General features: G+C 42.5%; 1 protein-coding gene across 4 annotated transcripts in view; it reads left to right on the top strand.

The window, feature by feature from the left end:
• MAP9 (microtubule associated protein 9) overlaps window positions 1-19536 on the top strand; it is a 170442-nt gene that overhangs the window by 17964 nt on the left and 132942 nt on the right. For all 4 annotated transcript variants that reach the window (XM_073605597.1, XM_073605604.1, XM_073605579.1 and 1 more), the window contains 2 exons: window positions 2347-2637; window positions 15625-15818. In XM_073605597.1, the coding sequence (XP_073461698.1) occupies window positions 2347-2637; window positions 15625-15818 (485 nt within the window). The remainder of the gene's footprint in view (window positions 1-2346; window positions 2638-15624; window positions 15819-19536) is intronic.

Here is a 19536-nt window from a genome sequence, read left to right as displayed (position 1 = left end):
TTAGTTTGGATAAGGGGGGAAAATAAATTGTCTCTGCTGCTGGAATTCTATTAACTTTCCCAATATTGTGAGTGTATTTTCCATGAGCAGTTTTATTCAAGAAAGCATTCTTGATGCTTATTCTTAAATGCAATGGCTTGCATTTATTCACAGTTGCTATGTATTGCATTACAATAAATAGTAACCACTCAGAATTTATCCGGTCCTGGTTTGAATTCAATATCCTGAATCCTAATTGGTTGCAATTAGTTACTGTACTTAAGAGTTAGCACTTAGGAATCAGTTTAAGGGAATCAAAAATGCTTTTCCATACATATCCATTATGTGCAAAATGGTTATTTTATTATTTTTTTAACGTCCAAATTCAGCTTGGGCTTAAAAGAAACGTCAATCCTCAGCTTGTTCTAAAAAAATAAAAAAGCAACTCTGGCTGCTGTTACCTGATCTCTGTGACCTGATCTCTTGCATTTTTCCCTGCAAACTCATCAGATCCAGAGAGGGGGTGTCACTCCTCTAATCTGTTGTATCCCTGAATTTCCCTGTTCAATAGTATAGAATCGTTTTTACTAAAGAAAGAAAAATAGCCAATAGACTGCTTTTGCAGCTAATCCTGTCATTGAGCTTTTTATTTATAATAGAACACACAAAGGTTTAACTGTAAAAAAGTTTCTTCAGTTTACTGCAGCGGGTTAAAAGGAAGAGCACAGCTGACATGCTGCTTACACTCGCTCCCCTTACTATTATGCTAATGCTTATGACTGTACAGCCACACAGGATTATGGGACATGTCTTCTGCTATCTGTCAGAACCCTTGAGGGTGATTAACTAATACAGAATATTGTAAGCACCTTATTTCATATTAGTTAATGTAGTTATTATCGACAATTACAGTAATTAACTAATATGCAATAATTAGCTGCTAAGACAGTAGTTCGCTTTAAGGGAGGGGCAGTAGACAAATTGCCCACAGTTTTCATATTTAAGAAACCTGAAAAATAAATGTAACATAAATGAAAGTAGAGGTTTAACCCCTTCTCTACCAAGGTATGCGGTAGGCTGCGGTAAATGGCAAAAACTAAGAGAGGAACTTCCATTTGCTGATCCCATCCTTGCAACGTTCAAACTCTGAAGCGCCATGTATTACGACACTTTTGGGGTTACAGCTGCAGTAGCCGAGGATGCAGCCAGTCAAGCACATGCTTGATTCGCTGCAGTGGCGGGCAGGGGAGATATTGGAGGTCTAACAGACCCCTAATGTCTCCATAAAGAGGACTTGTCACCTGCCCATGATATCACATAGGGGGTTTGTTGTTGTGTCCCTTTTAACAGTACTGTGAACCTAAGCCTAGGTTCACCTGAAATCGAACTCGCACGATTTCAAACTGGCATTTAAGTCTGACTTTGGGGGCGATTTGACAGACATCTGTGTGGGTTCATGTACAGATGTCTATTCAAATCACCCTCTGAAGACAGCAAACGTAGTGCAGGAACTACTTTTAGGAATCGGTGCGGCGCCGCAAAGTTGGTGTTGCACCGATTCATTGCCGACAATAGGTGGCGATTTGACATGTCAAAACGTCCTGATGTGAACGTGGGCTGAGTCGAATTTAGATAATGACAGATTTATTTTACCTGTGGATTAGTGGTGGAGAAAGGAGGTATCTACTTCATAGTCTCCCATTGCCTCTGGAGATCTGGATCATTTCATACCATCATTTTATAGTTTCAAAGAATTGTGTGAAACTCTTAAATTGGCAGTAAACTCCCATGCATGAATTTTACCTATAGGTAAGCCTATAATAAGGCTTGCCTATAAGTAATGTAAATATCTCCTAAACGTGCAGTATTTAGGAGATATTTACTGGAGATACAGCTGGTAACGTCACTGTTGCATGCGCTCTGAAGAAACGGCATACTCATGTTTCTTCCGTGCCCTGTGCTGCAAACGGCAGCACCCGCATACATGCGGGAAAATTACGTCATCGCACATCCGGACACTCGCACAGCCGGAGTTCGTGAACCCTGAAGGAAGACCTGGTGAATATGGAAGCACCTTCAGCGTAGGGCTTCGTTCTAAGGTAAGTTTCACATAATGTGCCAGTATGTGATGCATACTAGCACATTATGACATTGCCTTGGAGTTATACAAAAAAAAAAAATAGCCAGCAGTTTATTACCACTTTATAGACCAGCTAGATTCTTCCTTTAGTTTTCTAACACTACCAAAATAAAGGAAAAAGTCTGTTGTCACGCAGATATTTCTTTTAGTATCGATATCATATTTTTTTTTTTTCAGATTGATATGCTACTTGATGACCTCCTTAAATTTTTTTTTTCTTTTCCTAGACAGTTTAGATGATTCTTTCAATGAGACAAAATCAATTAAACCAGAATCACGGAGGTCGTTCCATGATTTTCACTTCTCAGATGATGATGATGATGATAAGAAATCAAATAACAAAGTGTCTTTCCTGAAAACTCGGAGGCAGGAAAACAAGGAGCTAGACTATAAAGGCAATGAACGTACTCTGCCAAAATCACCAATCTTTGGTGATATGGGGAATGGACATCTTACAGCAAAAGACCAGAAACCCACTCCAAAGCCACGAGAGTCCAGAATGAAACGGTCGCCATCACGTAAGAGTTTTCTTAAGATATAGTTTTTAAGGATTTCTAAGGATGAAAAATCATAAATATGTTTTACATATATTTGATTAGAAAAAGATATATCTCTATAAGATTGTGGTGCACAGGCTTCAGATTCACAAGCAGGTCAAATGCAATGTGCTGTGACAGCTCATATATTTTGAGCTACTTCTGAGCTTCTTTTAAGATTCTTAATTGCTATTGTTTGCCTTTACTGTGTCTTGTTTAGACACTGCAGATTAGATCATGCTGTATTTACCTGGACACAAAGCCAAGCACATGCAGAAATAATGGCAATTGTACTGTGCTTAGTAAGACCAAATTCAAAACTCAGTAGCATTTCATGTCTCTCTGAGCTGCTTCAATAACATGGGTCAGGAGCAGACATTTAAAGCTCTTGAACCCTAGTTCTGAAAGTGAAACGAAAAAAAAAAGTGTACACAAATAATTTGTGTGTATACTGCCTGCTGCTCATGTACAGTGCTTTTTTCACACTCTTGGGCTATTCCCACCATCCATAAGATGTCAGGAATAGAGCTGGGTGCCAGAACAGTGTAACTCCAGCACACATTTACAGTGGCTGCTCAATGGCCAAAGAGGGAAGATGCTGAATTCAGAAGAAGCGACGGAGAAGATGACAATAGTAAACAGAGTGGTTAAGGATAGCACTGACCTCTCAGCATTAGAGGAGAGTTGACACAGAGGGAAGTCTTCCATAATGTGCAGGTATGCAGGGTTGCAACTGCCTGTTTCCTGGTTGTCATGCTGACTTCAATGCATTCTGGGTCACTGACCAGAAAGAAGCATAGTGATTGGGAGTTACTGTATTTCTGACTTCCCTCAGTTGCCAATTATTGCATTGCTTTTCGGGATGACCAGTCCACAATTACTGGAGCTTGACTAGGGTAAATCAGAGGTCGCCATCCAAAACTCCTAAACTACCCACAAAAACTCCACCCTGCACTACTTAACCCCAATGTTACACTTAACACAAAGTGGAGCTAAATTGCCATCAGGCCTTTATTAAACCAACATAACAATAAATAACAATTTAATATTGCAGATAAATATGTGTACAGTATACAGTATTTCACAAAAGTGAGTACACCCCTCACATTTTTGAAAATATTTTATTCTATCTTTTGATGTGACAACACTGAAGAAATGACACTTTGCTACAATGTAAAGTAGTGAGTGTACAGCTGGTATACCAGTGTAAAAATTTGCTGTCCCCTCAAAATAACTCAACACACAGCCATTAATGTCTAAACCACTGGCAACAAAAGTGACTACACCCCTAAGTGAAAATGTCCAAATTGGGCCCAAAGTGTCAATATTTTGTGTGGCTACCATTATTTTCCAGCACTGCCTTAACCCTCTTGGGCATGGAGTTCACCAGAGCTTCACGGGTTTCCACTGGAGTCCTCTTCCACTCCTCCATGACGACATCATGGAGCTGGTGGATGTTAGAGAACTTGTGGTTCTCCACCTTCCGTTTTGAGGATGCCCCACAGATGCTCAATAGGGTTTAGATCTTGAGACATGCTTGGCCAGTCATGCCATGTTGGCATTCATGGTTCCCTCAATGAACTGTAGCTCCCCAGTGCCGGCAGCACTCATGCAGCCCCAGACCATGACACTCCCACCACCATGCTTGCCTGTAGGCAAGACACACTTGTTCTTGTACCCCTCACCTGGTTGCCGCCACACACGCTTGACACCATCTGAACCAAATTAGTTTATCTTGGTCTCATCAGACCACAGGACCTGGTTCCACCAATCCATGTCCATAGTCTGCTTGTCTTCAGCAAACTGTTTTTGGGTTTTCTTGTGCATCATCTTGAGAAGAGGCTTCCTTCTGGGATGACAGCCATGTAGACCAATTTGATGCAGTGTGCGGTGTATGGTCTGAGCACTGACAGGCTGACCCCCCCACCCTTTCAACCTCTGCAGCAATGCTGGCAGCACTTATGTCTTTTTTCCAAAGACAACCTCTGGATGTGACGCTGACCACGTGCACTCAACTTCTTTGGTTGACCATGGTGAGGCCTGTTCTGAGTGGAACCTGTGCTGTTAAACCGCTGTATGGTCTTGGCCACCGCTCTGCAGCTCAGTTTCAGGGTCCTGACAATCTTCTTATAGCCTAGGCCATCTTTATGTAGAGCAACAATTCTTTTTTTCATATCCTCAGAGAGTTCTTTGCCATGAGGTGCCATGTTGAACTTCCAGTGACCATTATGAGAGAGTGAGAGTGATAACATCAAATGTAACACACCTGCTCCCCATTCACACCTGAGACCTTGTAACACTAACGAGTCACATGACACCGGGGAGGGAAAATGGCTAATTGGGCCCAATTTGGACATTTTCACTTAGGGGTATACTCACTTTTGTTGCCAGCGGTTTAAACATTAATGGCTGTGTGTTGAGTTATTTTGAGGGGACAACAAATTTACACTGTTATACAAGCTGTACACTCCCTACTTTACATTGTAGCAAAGTATCATTTCTTCAGTGTTGTCACATGAAAAGATATAATAAAATATTTTCAAAAATGTGAGGGGTGTACTGACTTTTGTGAGATACTGTATATGCCTCCAACCGCAAGCCACAGCCTCGGGGACATTGAAGTAAAAGCTGTTATATAACCCGAGTTACCATCTACTAAGAAACCCTATATGTGTGTGGGTGGCTGTAGACAGAATAATGTGTTCCCACATCCAAAATCGAATGAATAAAATACTTCCTGTTGCGCCTCCCAAACCGTGCGTGATTACAAATATTTACCCTAATATACTAACATTCACAATCTTCATTATTCATATAAAGTGCAAATTGCAAGACCATTATAAACTGCATAACATGTGTGAATCATACAAAGAAATAAATACATAGAAATCATACCTACATGCAATTCATATATATAAACATGTATCTCCGCTGTGCATTAAAGTCTCTTTTAAAGTGCGGTCAAAATAGCTGTTTTTTCAGAAGACTTTTATGTATACATGAAGTGATCACATATTTCTTCAAGTGCAATCTTCTATTTATTAGTGTAATTTAAAGCAATGACGTGATTACCACCAGTAAACACCTATGCTCTCACTGCAATGAATGTACCCACTATAAGCTGGTCTAATATCGCCTTCTCTTTGGACAGGGTCCTGTCCTACAATGGACTCAGATAACAAAGGGTGTCCCCATAGTGCAGTATGCTTAAAGCAAATTAGTTTTATTAAAATAATCACACTTACAAGACAAAGCAAGGTATAAGCCTGTGTTTAAAAACAGCAGGGCTGCGAAAACCGCGTCACCTCCGGTTTTGGCAATCAATCAGTCACCCGACTCCGCCCAACACGTGTCCTCACGGTCATGTGACTTCCTCAGAGGTATGTGGCCAGGCGCTCACTAGCTTCTCTTATACTGGTGACTGTTTACAATATCCATAGTAACTGCCTTAAATGGGTTGTAAAGGTTCTTCTTCTTTTTTTTAAATAACAAACATGGTATCATCACCTCTTCTGTGCAAGGGTTTTGCACAGAGTGGCCCCGATCCTCCTCTTCTGGGGTCCCCCAGCGGAGCTCCTGGCTTCTCCCCGCATTCCAAGGGGGCACCGGTGCGTGTGCGCTCCGAGTCCTGCTGCGTCCATTGACACAGACAGCAGAACTTGGGCCCCCCCCCAGCTCCCGTGTCACTGGATTTGATTGACAGCAGCGGGATCCAATGGCTGCTGCTGCTGCTGCTATCTGTCTTTCCAATGAGGACCCGAGACAGTGGCTGGAGCTGCTGGGCTCGGTCTCGTCACTGGAAAGATTGGGTTAAGTAAGTAAAAGGGGGACTCTGGGGGCCAGCTGCATTACAGAACGTTTTTCACCTTAATGCATTGAATGCAAAAAGGTGAAAAACCTTGAGGGTTTAGGCCCCTTTCACACGCTTCCACGGAGTCCGCCTCGGTCTGCCGGCTCAGCAGGAGATCAGTCCGTTGATCTCCGTTGAGCTGGCGGATGACAGGTCCCTGTCCGCTCACTGAGCGGGGAGAGGCTTGTCAGGCGCTGCTGCCGCCTATGGAGGGATTGGATGAAAACGGACAGCATGTCCGTTTTCATCAGATCTCATCCGATCCGCCAGCTAAGGACCTGGACGTAGGGCCATCCGTCTGCTTTTAGCGGATCGGACTGGGTCGGATGTCAGCGGACATGTCTCCGCTGACATCCGTCGCTCCATAGGCTAACATGGAGCACCCCTTCAGGTCCGCCGTCAAAACTGACAGGCGGACCTGAACGGTCCGATCGTGTGAAAGGGGCCTTACAACCCCTCTTTAATCGTATTCTCTAAAATCCTACTAAAAACTATTGCATGGCTATTCTCCTCTACAAAGAATAACTATATATAAATGGTGGATGCAAAATATACCATTTTTTTTTTTTTTTAAATCCTGTCTATATGTAAGGGGACACCTGCTGACTAAATCACCATCTTATGCTTGGAGGTTAATATCACGTTTAACTTTATATAGAAAAACCTTTTATACTGCTTGTGTACAGAAATATGATGATATAAGGTTTAATCTAACTTGGGGACCTTTACCACTTGCCCACAGACCTTACAGGTCTACCACTATCTGGTCCCTATTATTGGACCACACCCAAGCAGAGGACACCATACCAACAGATGGGTTCCCACTTGTGTCCTGCAACAACAGATTTTAATGCTAGTCAAAGGGTCCCAGCTGCCAACCTGATTACTGTAAAACCTATCTGACTCCTGCCTATATAGCAAATACTAGGGGTGGAGGGAGGGGCGTTCATTCGATGACTTCCAGACTGACTGTTACAGTCCAACCCCTCCCTGGAGTCTAATCTCCTACGCTCCTATCACAACATCTTGTCAGACAATCATGTAAGTATACCTCCTACATCTCCTTTTAAAACGTTAATTTTATGTTGTCTGGTTTCCCTTCCACCCAGATAAGCAGGACCTACGCTTCATTCGTTCCTTAAAGCTCTGGGCCTTCCTAGAAAGTTCCAGGCAGGTAGTGTTTTTGGGAGAAACCACAATTTTCATATTTCTGTCAACACAGGTTACTTAAAAATAGTTATACCTCAGACACTGCGTAGAGCCCAAGTTGTGAAAAAAGCTCTTTTAGTAGGCTTTAGTTGTAGTGACTTCAGCAAAGTTAACATGTAAAAAAATTTAACGTGTAAAAAAATAGTACATTCATTTCTTGCTTACTGTGCCAAATATTTACAGAGTAAAATAGAAAACTCCTGTAAAAGTTTTTATCGCTATCCATGACCCTGTCAAATAGATTTGAATTTGCAGCCGATAGCCATAACTAGCAATGAGGGGAGCTGTTGCCATTGGGAAAGGAAGACACTCATAGTAATAACCTGACAGCGGTTTTAACCATTACCCATTTTACTAAACAAAGTGGGGTTGATTTATTAAACTGGAAAGTGCAAAATCTGGTTCAGCTGTGCATGGTAGCCAATAAGCTTCTAACTTCAACTTGTTCAATTAACCCTTGACAATAAAACCTGGAAGCTGATTGGTTACTGTGCAGAGGTGCACCAGATCTTGCACTCTCCAGTTTTCATAAATCAACCCCAGGGTGCTGAAGTTCTTTTTCTTCACTGTTTTTTTTCCTGTAACTTCCTTTCATGAGCGAAATCTTCCCAGTGGGAACACAGTCTGCAATAAAAAAACGACGGGGGTTCTATTCTTTCCCTGTTCTGTTTAAAATTAAAGTAGAAGTCGACCCTAAAACTAAAATCCCTGCATCTATAGACATTCACAATCTAACACTAACCTATACTAGCCCTGTAAAGAAAAAAATCAGTATACATATCTTTTTTGAAGCCGATCTGACCCGATCTTCAGTGGTGGAATTTCTGATCCCATGCTGAGCTGTCAGCCGCGGCTTCGCTGTGGAGGTGGGTGCAGAGGACACATCCGACAACGGAAGCCCCATAGTAAAGCCTCGTACACACGATCGGATTTTCGGCAGGGAATTGTATGATGACAGACTGCCTAAAATCTGACCGTTAGTACGCTCCATCAGACAATTGTTGTCCAATGGCAGGCTAGTAAATTTTCAGCGGATAACGGTCTGTTATCAGATTTTAGTCTTGTCTGTACACAAGTCCGTCACACAAGTTCAAAGTACAAACACGCATGCACGGAATCAGTGCTCATCAAACGCGTCATTAGCAGAAGGTGCCCAATGGGTGGCACTCAAGAGCTGAAAATCTACGTAGTACGTCACTACGTTCGTGTTTGTTGGCCGACAATTGTGTGCCGTTAGTATGCAAGACAAGTTCCTGGCGCACGCCCTTTGGACAAAAGACTGACGCTCTGTTGACCAACAATCGGATCGTGTGTACGAGGCTTTACTCAATGTGTGACATCACTCCCCATTCATTTCACAGCCATTGTCGGCTGTGTCCTCTGCAGAGCTTCCGCCTCTGGAGATTGGGTTTGATCAGCTTCAGAAAAGTTATGTATACTGATTTCTTATTTACAAGGCTAGATAGGTTAGTGTTATATCGTGGATGTCTATAAATGCAGGGATTTTAGTTTTAGGATGGACTTACACTTTCAATACATTTTTTGGCTAGAGTTGGGCTTTAAATCTTCTCCTTTTTCAGTGGTAACCCTCACTAATTTAATTCACCTGTCAAACACCACGGTTGAATGGGCGATTATTTTGTCTTTGACCATTGAAAGGCCATGGCATTTGGTAAAGGACTTGAGTCAAGTCTTCTTGTACCACAGGGGCACAGAGAACAATCTAGAGTCTTGCAAGCACCACATGGTCATTTTATAATTACATTATAAATGTTTTAGGGCAGGTCAAGTTACCTTTAACATTGTTAAAATAGGTTACAACCTCCATTTAAAAAAACAGCAAGCATGAGTCATACCATCCCTGCCCTTGTTTTTTATCATTTTTTTTTCTAACAAGACACATATTCTTTACAGGCCTGTGTTGAAGGGCTGTAGGCTTGTGTCAATGGCATCAGTTTACAGCAGTGTGAGAAGCTCCTGAGATCATTCCGAATTGTTGACAGGTGCACTTGACCTGCTTCAAGTAGGTTTATCACTTCTATAGATTTGTATGGTAATACAAAATCCGCTTAAAGCAAACAGAAGCCCATCAACACAGGCCCTGGTATAGCTGTTCGCTTTTCTTCTTGAATTGCATGGAAGTGGGAAGGTGTATGAAATGGTCACTTTGCCTGGTTGGTATTCATTTTTTGTTCCCCTCCTGGTAACTATAGAGCTCCATGAGCACATGGTGTACACGGTTACTAATTAATATCATAGATATACTGTATGTTTCAGATTAAAATTTTTCCTGAAAAAAGGTCCAAATACAACTTAATAGGCAAGAATAGTAATGCCCCATACACACGGTCGGATTTTCTGACGGAAAATGTGTGATAGGACCTTGTTGTCGGAAATTCCGACCGTGTGTAGGCTCCATCACACATTTTCCATCAGATTTTCCGACACACAAAGTTTGAGAGCAGGCTATAAAATTTTCCGACAACAAAATCCGTTGTCGGAATTTCCGATCGTGTGTACACAAATCTGATGCACAAAGTGCCACGCATGCTCAGAATAAATAAAGATGAAAGCTATTGGCTACTGCCCCTTTATAGTCCCGACGTACGTGTTTTACGTCACCGTATTCAGAATGATCGGATTTTCCGACAACTTTGTGTGACCGTGTGTATGCAAGACAAGTTTGAGCCAACATCCGTCGGAAAAAATGCTAGGATTTTGTTGTCGGAATGTCCGATCAATGTCCGACCGTGTGTACAGGACATAAGAGTACATGCTATAACAAAATATGTTTGTGCCACATAAATGACAATCTTCACCACAAGATGGCAGCAAAACACTGCAAGTAAAATCTGCATACATGTTCTGTCTGCACAGATGTCTCTAACCATGTAATACTTTGCAAAAGCAAATGTTTTCCATTAACCTTTTGAATTGTCGTCATTTTATTGCAATTGTGTTTCGACAATGCATAACGATTACAACTAGCAATCTCAAAATGTGTATTGGCTTTAATTATGAATACATCTCAGGTAGAGCTGCACGATTAATCATTAAAGAATCAGATTGCGATTCTTTGCTTAGACGGAGATAAAGAGATACATTGTAACACTTATGCCGTGTACACACGGTCGGACTTTTCGACCGGACTGGTCTGACGGACCAAATCCGGCAGACAGTCCGATCGTGTGTGGGCTCCACTGGACCTTTAGCGGACTTTTCCAGTCGCAAATCTGATTGACTTTAGATTTGGAACTTGCTTCAAATCTTTACGCCGTAACTCCGCCGGACCCAGAAATCCACTCGTCTGTATGCTAGTCCGAAGGACAAAAACCCCACACTAGGGCAGCTATTGGCTACTGGCTATCAACTTCCTTATTTTAGTCCGGTGTACGTCATCACGTATGAATCCGTCTGACTTTTGTGTGATCATATGTAGTTAAGTCCGTTCGTTAGAAAGTCTGCCAAAAGTCTGTCGAAAGTCTGTCGGACGGGCTGTCGGACTTTTGTAGCCGAAAAGTCCGACCGTGTGTACGCTGCATTAGTCCTTTTAGATAAAAGGAATGAACTTCAATCTGTAAATAAGGGAAGTTTAACCACTTCCTATCTAGCCCTAAAGACTAAACCTTTTTCTGACACTTGCTTACAAGTTAAATTCAGTATTTTTTGCTAGAAAATTACTTAGAACCCCCAAACATTATATAATTTTTTTTTTTTTTTTTTTTTTAGCAGAGACCCTAGAGAATAAAATGGCGGTTGTTGCAATATTTTATGTCACACTGTATTTGCGCAGCGGTCTTTCAAACACAATTTTTTGGGAAAAAAACACACTTTAATGAATTAATAAAAAAATAAAAAGAAGAATTAGCCCAATTTTTTTTGTATAATGTAAAAGATGATGTTAAGCCGAGAATCGTGATCTTTAGTCTAAGCAAAAAAAATTGTGATTCTCATTTTGGCCGGAATTGTGCAGCTCTAATCTCAGGCACAAATTGCCTATATTTTGCTAGTCGCCTGCCAATTTCAAACCTGCACAAATGTCATTTGGAGAAGGAAACAATGAAGTTAACAAGTACTTTCTTCACACTAAAGCTTCACTTGCTAACTTTTAGGTGGTCTGAAAAATGGTGGTGCTGGAAATGCACTGTAATTTCCTAAAAACAAGCAGCCTTCTCATTTTAGTCATTGGGCCCAATACATTGACTGTGACTGAGCTTGCCCTGTATCTCTGTCACTGTTATCTGCAATAATGGATCAGATTAAAGTTAGTCAAAAATCATAATCTGTTGTTCCGATTACCTCTGATGGAATAAGGTAGAATAATATCTTGGGGGGGCTGTGACTTCTTTAAAGCCTCTGATAAATCTTGGAATGGCCCTTGAACAGATGACATCAGGTTGGAGGAAAACTGCTGAAAGAAGTTCAAAGTCATCCATTGCTGATCTCTGCTTCTGAAAAAAATGTTAATTGACTGTCCTGAGACTTAAAGCAAACCTGTGTTTTCAACTGACTAGTGCTAGCTGACAGTGCAGCAGAAAGTAATTCTTAAGCCAATATGTGTATGCATGTGATGGTACTCTATGAGCCTGAAGCACTGCAGTATGTCAGCAGCTTCCAATTATTCATCCAATGGTCCAAGAGCATTAGCACATCATTATGCATCATTTCACAGCAGTTGCCCTTTAAAGGGGAACTGATGTTTTCTACAGGTCCCTGGGGCCTGGGCTATAATATGAAACTATGTACAGCATATTTGCACATTATAGCAGATTTACATTCCAAAGGGACCCCTCCAGTGCTGCAACAACCACTATCCTACTTCCCTGCTATCACTGCTACTGACATGTTTGCCTGGCTTTCCTCCGGGTCAAAGTTTTCAGCTTTCTTTTTACTTTCAAAGATTTTATTCATTTACAAATAGACAAACAATGAATACAAGTTTCCCACGAGGCAATAAACAAACCTCTATATTACAGAAGAGAACAACAATAGTGAAATGATAAGGCCAAGAATCAAAATGCGGTACCACTATCACGGCTGAGAACTCATGCAACAATGTTACCTGTTCCAGGATCCCGGAGAGACCGACCCGACACCCCTAATGGGAACATACTGTGCCTGGATAGCCACTCCTGGGCTCCCGGAGTGTGACCGTTACCAAAGACAAACCATGAGTTTTGTGATTTACGACAGTAGTTTTGGTACCTAGCATATGTACCTCAAGGGGGAGGCAGTTTTCAGCTTTCTTAACTGGCCAACCCAGGATGACATGTTTTCTGCGAAAGCGCATGAGAGTGGCTTCATACCAAGCTTAACGTCGTGGCTCAGTACACATTGAGTAGAAACATTTCTGGTAGGCAGAAGAGAATTCTTGCAGATGAGACACACAGGAGGAGACTTACTAAAATTGGAGCACACAGAATATAGAGCACCTGTGCCTAGTAACCAACCAGGTTTTAGGCCCAATGCACACTGGACGTTTTTTTTTTTTTTCTGCTGCTCTTAGGGGTGTTGGGCCTCCAAACACCCTTCATGTTAGCCTATGTGTCCTTGCACACATAGGCGTTTAGTGGCGGGGGGGGTGTTTAGAGGCAGAAAAAAAACCCCACAGCCAGTGTATCCAGGAGCGGCAGCATTTTGGCAGAAAAAACGCTAGATGCGCCTAAACGTGTGTAAATGCATCTAAGCGATAGGTGGGTTTAGAGCTTGAGCGTTAAAATTATTTTGGCCACTGAAATAAATTATTAACACCCAAGCACTTGAGGTGCCTAAATGCATTATACAAAGTTCACAGCTTAGTATATTTACAGCTTTATCTCTTACTTTACTTAAAGACAGCAGCTTAAATAACATATGCAGATCAGGGTTTTGCACGGAGCAGCCCCTGATCCTTCTTTTTATGAGGTTCCCTGGCCGCGCTCCTGGCTCCTCCTCATCAGGTGCACCCGCAGAGAGCAGCTTTCTATGGGGGCACTCGTGCAGACATGCTCCCGAGTCCTGCTGCTGCGCCCATTAACACAGACAGCAGGACTCGGCCCCGCCACCCGGCTCCCTTGTCACTGGATTTGTTTGACAGCAGTGGGAGCCAATGGCTTATACTGCTATCAGTCTATCCAGTGAGAACCCGAGACAGCGTCTGGAGCTGCTGTGCTCGTCCCTGTCGCTGGAACGATCAGGCTCAGGTAAGAAAAAGGGGGAGCAGCTACAGTATAGAAGGTTTTTCACCTTAACCACTTGCTACATCATTATACAGCGCCAGGTTGGCTCGTTCTCGCGAATTGATGTAGCTGTACGGCGGTTCCTTTAACAGCTACAGCGGGCGTGTGCGAGCCCCCGACGGTGGACCCGATGCGTGTGGCTGGCGGCCGCGCTGTCCGCCTGCCATCCGCAATCACTCCACAGAGAGCCAGAATGGGGATCTGTCAATGTAAACTAACAAATCCCCGTTCTGACAGGGGAGTTCAGAGTGATCGTCTGTTCCTTGTGATTTTAGGAACAGCAATCTTTCTGTACTCCCAGTCAGTCCCCTCCCCTACAGTTAGAAACACCTCCCAGGGAACACATTTAACTCCTTGAGCGCCCCCTAGTGTTAACCCCTTCTTTGCCGGTGACATTTTTACAGTAATCAGTGCATTTTTATAGCACCGATCGCTGTATGTCACTGGTCCCAAAAAAGTGTCAAACGTGTCCGTTCTGTCCGCCGCAATGCCGCAGTCCCGCTAAAAAATGCTGATCACCGCCATTACTAGTAAAAAAAAAAGAATAAAAATGCCATAAATCCATTCCCTGTTTTGTAGATGCTATAATTTGTAGATGCTATAATTTTGTGCAAACCAATCAAAATACGCTTATTGTGATATATATATTTTTTTTTACCAAAAGTATGTATTGGCCTAAAGTGATGAAGAAATTGGTTTTTTTAATGTTTTTTTTTTTTTTTTTTAATATTTATTAGCGCAAAAAGTAAAAAATATATAGATTTTTTTTTTTTTTCAAAATTGTCGTGCTTTTTTTGTTTATAGCGCAAAAAATAAAAACCCCAGAGGTGATCAAATACCACCAAAAAAAAAGGTCCATTTGTGGGAAAAAAAAAGCACATCAATTTTTTTTGGGTACAGCGTCACCTGACCACGCAATTGTCAGTTAAAGCGACACAGTGCCGTATCACAAAAAAATGACCTGGTTATTAAGGGGGCAAATCTTTCAGTCCTTAAGTGGTTAATACATAGAATGCATTAAGGTGAAAAACTGTGAGGGTTTACAACTCCTTTAATTCATCCTGTATATCTGTGCATCCCACACCCCTATTACTTGTTCTTGAATATTCCTCACTTAGTTACGAGGGCACCAGGTAAAGGGGGGCAGAGCTGTGACATAAGCAAGTGAAATCCTGCTTCTACCAAGATGGTCATCACCTCCACACACAGACACTGTGCATAACAAATCAATAATGGGGGAGAGACCAGCTACAGGAACCCTACAAGCAATACAGATGACTAGCCCTTTGCCCTCTGCATGCCTTTTTTTTGCGTCACATCTTCCAAAGTTCAGGACCGCTTTAAGCAAAAAGTCTAAAACACTACTAAAAACTTTTATAACAATTTTGTATTTCAAAAAATGCTTGATACAGTTTGCTATATTAGCCCGTGACAATCAGAAATCCAGATAAGCTGCTAATGTGTTGTAATTAGTTCTGTTCACTAGGTGGCAGCAGAGTAATTCCAAAGCATGTCAGGTCAACACAATAATGAACCTTATAGGTCTAAAAGATATATCTAGCATTATCATGATATCCAAAAATATAATTGAATAAATTGCACTATTCTTGTTTTTTTAAATGTAAAAAAAAACTTATTAATTTCCATTTGTGGTTTCATGTTCTTGAATAATTTATTTCTCTTTTTGTATAGCTCCAGGTTCTGTTTTTTCTACAGTGGATGGGGACTTTAAACCAACTCCACAGGACAGGAACAGAGACAAGACTGAGGGCAAACACACCATGAATAAAACGGTATCAGCCTCTGCTTCATCTTCTCTAACAAGACTAAATGATAAAGTTTCTGCTTCTGAAACACAGCCCTTTTCTGAGAACCATAGCCCAGAGGTAATTACACTGTTCACAACTACATGTGTCTTTCTGACTGCAGAAAATGCTTTAATTAAAACCATTTCCATTTTCAACATTGGGCATGAAAGCCTGTAGGCATAACAAATGGTCCCTGGCCTCAATATGAAGTGCAGCACTGTAGGTATTAGATGAGAACTATTTACATATCATGAGTGCTAAAAAAAAAAAACCTTTCTTGGCATAACTCAGAAAAATAAAGAGGATTTTATTTTATAGTTATGCTTTTAGTTATACTATATATAGTGATTTAATGCATTTGTATTAATTGACATTTCTTGTAATTCCATTTATAATTGATATGTCATTTAGGTATATCTAGTATTTACACATTTTAGGGCTGTGACACTGGCAAGAATTTTCATGCATGCATGGAACCACCTAATTTGGCACCAGAGGATTATTTCGGGATCATGTTGGAGTACAGTGTTGTATATATGTTTGTGGTTGATTGGTTGAAAGATGTATTCACTATATGACCTGATTTGCCATTCTGCCTGTTCAGTATCTGAATGAATATTGCCAGTTTGAGGGAGACCTATTTCGTCCTACAATATGGGACACAGGCTCTGTTATCATTGGGTTATATGCAGCTACCATTAAATAAGCAGGTACTGGCAAAAAAAAGAAGGCTGCGGAGATGTCCCGCTAGATAACCCCTTGCACTCCCAGCAAGCCTACATTTTTTACTAGTGTCCTTAGGCAGTGAACCTCTCCTCTCTTCTGAGAGAAGCTTAACTTTTTTACTTTGGAGGTTGCTCTCTCTGTTAGAAGAATTATCTTGGTGCAATATTTTTATTCAATCGATATTCCTACTGCACCATAACCACTGTAGCTTTTAATGCAGCTTCTTGATTAGTTGGCTGTTTGGTAAAGCCTTGGGGGGCCATACCTGTGGAGCTGGCCTGTAATGCTGTTATCATGCTTTGCATCCTGCTGCTGGTGCTGCTCTTCGCATGTAACGCAATGCATGGAATTTGCTGCAGAGTGTTTTACAGTTCCAGGGCCGGGGTCTGCCTGCAGCAGAGTCCTGTCCCTGAAAATCCCTATGATTATTGCGAAGAGAGAAGCCAGGAGAGGTATATCCCCTGTTATTCCTCCCTACCAGAACTCCTATCGTGAGTAAAAGTCAGAAGTTCTTTAATCATTATTCTCTGGATCCTCTTTAGGGTGTGTGGGAGCTGCTGTCCACCCTTCCGGCAGTTGCTGCAGAAGGTCAGGAGAGCTGGGGTTACTAAAAATGTTATGCCATTTTTTTCTAATAGCCTGCGCACATCCCTCTCTGTGGTGCCTAGGTTCCCTGCGTGAACCAGGCACAGTGTGCTACCTCTTTTTTTCCCATGGGGTTTTTGCAGCTGTGAAGCCTGCTTCTTCCTCTTTCTAGGCGGACTTTAGACTAGCAACATCCTCTCCCTCTCTACAGCTGTGGGGGTCTTAAAGGCCCCACTGGGTCCGATAATTTGCAAGGATGACAGATCTTAAGTGCAAGGAAAAAGAGTCAGATGGACTTGCTATCTCTACTCCTTTTTTTTTTTTATGCAGACAGACATTTCCTGCCACAGAGAGCAGGGGTCACAGTCATGGTCCTTTGGTTTCAAGATCAAGGATACCATGGCTACCCTTGTTGATGCTGTACACTTTTGCTTAGCCTTGGAGCAGGTTGAGTCTGCTCATCCCAGGGTATCTTTAATTGGGTCCCTGAAGTGTTTGTAACCTTAAGAAACCCCTTTCACTGCCTGCCCCTCTCCTTTATCCAGCGATAACACACAGCGTAAGTGTTTATTGAAATCGATGCCTCCTAAATACCTTCTTTTTTTTTTTTTTTCCCCCAGATATCTTCAGGCGAGTCATGTGACTGCCGGCCAGGGCTACAGTGGGAGGGGCTGAGATCTCCCTCTGACATCAGCTGGGAGGTCATGTGACCACCGTGCTGGCTGTTCAGCCCCTTCCAACTGTAGCCCTGGATCGGACTAGGAGAGCAGCCGGGAGTCGCGTGACCGGCCTGAAGATATCTGTATCAGCCAAATTACAATTAAAGTCTGAAAGATAGGGTGCCGCCCTTCCTCGTTAATGCGCACACTACTAGATATGTTACTGTTTCATGGGCTTTTAAGCGTCAGGCATCCGTTTCTCAAATTTGCAAGACTGAAACCTCAACCTCCTTTTGTTTACTTACTGTTTGTTAGTTTGTGCCCGGTGATGTTCAGGCCTCCCTCAACACCAGTTTCATGTGTAAGGTGCTAAAAGCTGCTCTCTGAAATGGTCAAGTCTTCTTGATATGTAGGCTTGTTGCCTGTTGGCAATAAATGCTGTGTGTTGAACTGTTTGAACGATCCAGTTATACTCATTAAAGCAGTAGTAAAGTTAGCTTTTTGATTTTTACCTACAGGTAAGCGTATAATAAGGCCAGGCCCAGATTAAGAGCATCATGGGCCTGGTGCTAAGGATGTTGGTGGGCCTTTTTATGAAAATAAATAAAATGAAAACGCAAACAATTTTTTGTTAAATTTAAATTAAAGAGAGAGAGGGGGGGTGAGAGAGAGAGAGAGGAGAGAGAGAGAGAAAAAGGGGAATAGAGAGAGGGTGAAAGAGAGAGAGGGTGGTAGGGGGTGAAGGGGGTGAGTGAGAGAACAGGGTGAAAGAGAGGGGATGAGAGAGAGAGGGGGGTGGGAGTGAGGGGGTGAGTCTGTGGGGGGCACAGCATAGTACATTACACGGGGGGGGTATAGCACAGTACATCACATGGTTGGCACAACACATTACATGGTGGATACATGGATACAGCACATTTAATGGTGGGCACAGCACATTACGCGGTTGGCACTGCCCAATACAGCACATTACAAGGTAGGCACAGTACATTATATGGTGGGCACAGCACATGACATGGTTGGTACTGCACAACACAACACATTGCATAGTGGGCACAGCACCTTATATGGTGGGCACAGCACATGACATGGCAGGCACAGCTGAGCACATTACATGGTGGGCACTGGACATTACAAGTGGGCACTGCACAGAACATTATATGGTGGGCACAACACATTATATAGTGGGTACTGCACATAGCATGGTGGGCACTGCACAGCACATGACAAGGTGGGCACTGCATGACACAGCACAGCACATTACATTGTGAGCACAGCACATTAAATGGTGGACACTGCATATGACATGATGAGCCCTGCACACCACATTCCATTGTGGGTACTGCACGGCACATGCCATGGTAGACAATGTACAGCACATTACATGCTGAGTACAGCATATTACATGGTAGGCACTGCATGGTGCAGCACATGACATGGTGGGCACAACACAGCACATGACATGGTGAGCACTGCACAGCAATTTACATGATGGGCACTGCATGACACAGCACATTACATGGTGGGTACAGCGCATTACATGGTGGGCACTGCATGGCACAGCACATGACGTGGTGGGCACAGCGCATTACATGGTGGGCACTGAATGGCACATAAGATTACATGGTGGGCACAACACATTACATGGTGGGCACTGCATGGCATAGCACGTTTCATGGTGGGAAATGCAACTGCACATTACATGTTAGGAACTGCACATGACATGGTGGGCACTGTTGAACAGCACAGCACATTACACAGTGGGCACAACACACTACATGCTGGGCACAACACATGGCAGGGTGGGCACAGCATAGCACATGACA

Source organism: Aquarana catesbeiana, linkage group LG01 (genome assembly GCF_042186555.1).
Source record: "Aquarana catesbeiana isolate 2022-GZ linkage group LG01, ASM4218655v1, whole genome shotgun sequence".
Lineage (NCBI taxonomy): Eukaryota > Metazoa > Chordata > Amphibia > Anura > Ranidae > Aquarana > Aquarana catesbeiana.
The sequence above is the reverse complement of the archived record's forward strand: the minus strand, read 5'-3'. Positions and strand labels throughout refer to the sequence as shown.